Source organism: Poecilia latipinna, unplaced genomic scaffold (genome assembly GCF_001443285.1).
Source record: "Poecilia latipinna isolate Pla-1442-1.1 unplaced genomic scaffold, P_latipinna-1.0 Scaffold1582, whole genome shotgun sequence".
NCBI classification, from domain to species: domain Eukaryota; kingdom Metazoa; phylum Chordata; class Actinopteri; order Cyprinodontiformes; family Poeciliidae; genus Poecilia; species Poecilia latipinna.
Window position 1 is genome coordinate 102,605 of NW_015114198.1, and position 3,326 is coordinate 105,930.

The window sequence follows — 3,326 nt, forward strand, 5'->3', positions numbered from 1 at the left end:
TTTAAGACTGTACTTTCCTGATGGTTCAATCTTTTTTGAGTCAACCTCATGATGCTTCAGTGTTGGAAGGGTCGGCAAACAGTTTGGTGTCCAGTTTGACAAAGACGCATTAGTTTATGAGTCTGGTGAGGGACTTTAATACGTCTCAGGAGAATTTTAATTCAGCCATTCCAAAATAAATGTCAAGAAGAGAGGATATCTTGATGACTATAGTGAACTGTGACTGTAAGTATAAGACCTGCTCGACTACCTTTAAATTAATGGTAATTTTGAAATGCCTCCTGGAAAAAACTAAGATGACTTGTTTTTTTAAGAAGGTGTGTCAGGAAAAAATGTGACCTGAAAAGTTGAAGCATAGGGAGAAAGTTGAGAAGTTTAAAGCAGGCTTAGGCTATAAAAAGATTTCATAAGTTTTGAACATCTCAGAGCACTGTTCAAGCAATCATCCGAAAATGGAAAGAGTGCAGCACTACTGTTAAGCTACCAAGACAAAGACATCCACCTCAACTTCCAGGCCGAACAAGGAGATCATTAATCAGCCAAGAGACTCATTGTGACTCTGGACCAAACACAGAGATCCTCAGCTCAGGTGGGCAAATCTGTCCACAGGACAGCTATTAGTCATTCACTGCACAAACATGGTCTATATGAAAAAGCGGAAAGAAGAAAACCATTAAGGAAAATCATAAGAACTCCTGTTTGCAGTTTGCCAGATGCCATGTTGGACATACAAATAGCCACAAAGTAGAATTTTTGGCTAAAAATGCAAAACACTATGTGAGGGAGAGAACTAACAGCACATCACTAAATACACCATCCCTTCTGTAAAAAAATAAAAAAGGTGGTTGTTGCATCATGCTCTGGGAATTTTTCTCTTCAGCAGACACAGGGAAGCTGGTCAGAGTTGACATAAAGATGCATGGAGCCAAATATAAGACAAAGTTGGAAGAAAACCCATTGGATTGTGGAAAAGACTTGAGACCGGAGCAGATCTTCACTTTCCAGCAGGACAACAGCCCTAAACATAAAGCCAGGGCTACAATAGAATGGTTTAAGACAACATAATAATGTGATAAAATGGCCCAGTCAATGTCCAGACATAAACCCAATCAAGAATTTGTGGCCAAATGTGTAAACAGCTGTTCATGAACGCTCTCCATCTAATTTGACCGAGCTGAAGCCATTTTGCAAAGATGAAAGGCAAAAACTTCATTCACTAGACAAAGTTTTTGCTGGTAGAGATAAACTGTAAAAGAAAGCTGGAACTTCAGCAAAAAGGTGGTTCTACGAAGTACTGACTCAGAGGCTGAATACTTTTCACACCACACTTTTCAGTTTTTTATTGGTAAAAAAAATCATGTCTTTTTCTACCTCAACTGTATACAATTGCATTGATCTTACACACAAAATTTCAATAAAATTTGTTAATGGTTGTAATTTGACAAAACATGGAAAAGTTAAAGGGTTATGAATACTTTTGCAAGCCACTGTAGGTAAAAGATGCCATAATGCTAAAGTTTTTCAGCTAGGGATGGAAATATAAACAGAAAGTGGTCCAACAACACAGCCTGGAGGAAATTCATCAGTGCCTGGCTCCCTATTCTGGCAAAGGTCAATTCAAGAAATGGGAGTAGCAATGGGCATGTGTCAACTGCCAGCAACAGCCCTTACTGCCTCTAATGGTGCAACAGAAATTAACTCATAAGGCAAAGTTCATTACTCCATCACCTCACATTTTACATATGCATTTGAACTGGTAATCTGTAAATTTAGCAATGTTGACCACATCACATTTTTAAAACAGTGAAGTGAACCAGCTCTTTTTCTTTCTACATTCTTAGGCCTCATCTCACCAGGCTCTGTTGTGAGAACTTTCAGTTTTATGACTTGACATGAGATTGAGAAATGTTTGAAAATTCTAATTTGGCATTTTAAATTTGTTTGCATTTCAATGCTGTTCGTCGTAAAACAAACATTTGAAAGTTGAATTTTGCTTGTGACCTTTGTGACGTTTAATACACGTGACTATTTGTGCTTCCTTTTAGCTGGATTAAACTCAGAAGTGTTTGCAATTCATAACTGCTCTAGTATTAACAGAAAAATATAGCTTTTTTTCCCACTTGGCCCTCCCTCTTGGTCCACACAAATTAACTATGAAGTAAAATTGCTTCCCAGTGTTTTGGATTATTAGTAGCTGGATGGCAACGTGAACTAAACTGGTTTGGTTTGGATGATCTGTTAAGACAGAGGAAGCTATGATGCATAAATAAGCTTGTCCAGCTTGTTTGACTTGTACACCATAACATAACCTCACTTGCACAAAATGTATGCAGTCATTCCCAACAGACAAGTTTGGATTCATTCTTTTTGTTTTGTTTTTTTTGTTTTTTCAGATCCAAGCCAATGCAGATCAGAGAGAGATAATTTGTGATGGGTGTAGCTTATTAGACATCATGTCACTTTGGGTGGACCTAAATAAAAAAATTCTAGTATTTAATGCTGAAAACCAGAGACAAGAGATACTGGTGACAATGGCTCTTCAAGGGTTTGCATGGGGCATCACTGTGATGATCACGCTCTTCTTCAAGGGTGAGAAAAAAATATTTACCTTAAATACTGATAAAGAGCATATGCAAACTGCCTATAATCACTGAATTAGTCACTGTTTCACAAGATTAACATTTAGGGATAACATTTATTGTTCAGGTTCCAACATATTGGAAACAATACATTCAGCAACAGTTATATTTAAAAAAAATCTCTTGACAAATTTAGAGTTATATTAATAATTTAGTTAAAATCAAATGTGTTCTTGGTATTTTTGATTATATATATATATATATATATATATTTTTTTTAAATCAATATTATTGATGTTTTTTAATTATCATTATTAATGTTTTTAATGTAGGTACTAGAAAAGGAAAAACTGTTTTTCCTTTTCCTAGAAATAGTAAAATGCCTTTCCTAGGAAAGGCCTGGAACCAGACATACAACCAGGCCCGCTCCATGCTCCTCCACCCAACAACCTTACCTCCACGGCCGGCCACACACCCTTACACAACAGAACCACACACACCTTACCACCTCACAAACCTGAAGTGGCAAAGGCATTGTGATTAATGGCACAGTGCCTTTAATCACCAAACCAGTCTTTTGCTTGCAGTTCACCAATATTTGAAGAAAACCCCTTAAACCATTTTCTAGGTTTCAGCATATTGGAAACCTAGAAAATATTAGTTACTCTTCCTTTATTCTATATGGGACTGAATAGATCTATGTCAAATATAAATCCAATTGTCTTTTTTTTTTATTCATTAATTTTT

General features: G+C 36.5%; 1 protein-coding gene across 1 annotated transcript in view; it reads left to right on the forward strand.

Moving 5' to 3' along the window:
* The first annotated feature begins 2,516 nt into the window (after positions 1 to 2,516).
* LOC106963798 (serine protease 27-like) overlaps positions 2,517 to 3,326 on the forward strand; it is an 8,158-nt gene continuing 7,348 nt past the window's right edge. The window contains exon 1 of the mRNA XM_015058894.1: positions 2,517 to 2,589. Within this exon, the coding sequence (XP_014914380.1) occupies positions 2,532 to 2,589 (58 nt within the window). The 5' untranslated portion in view covers positions 2,517 to 2,531. The remainder of the gene's footprint in view (positions 2,590 to 3,326) is intronic.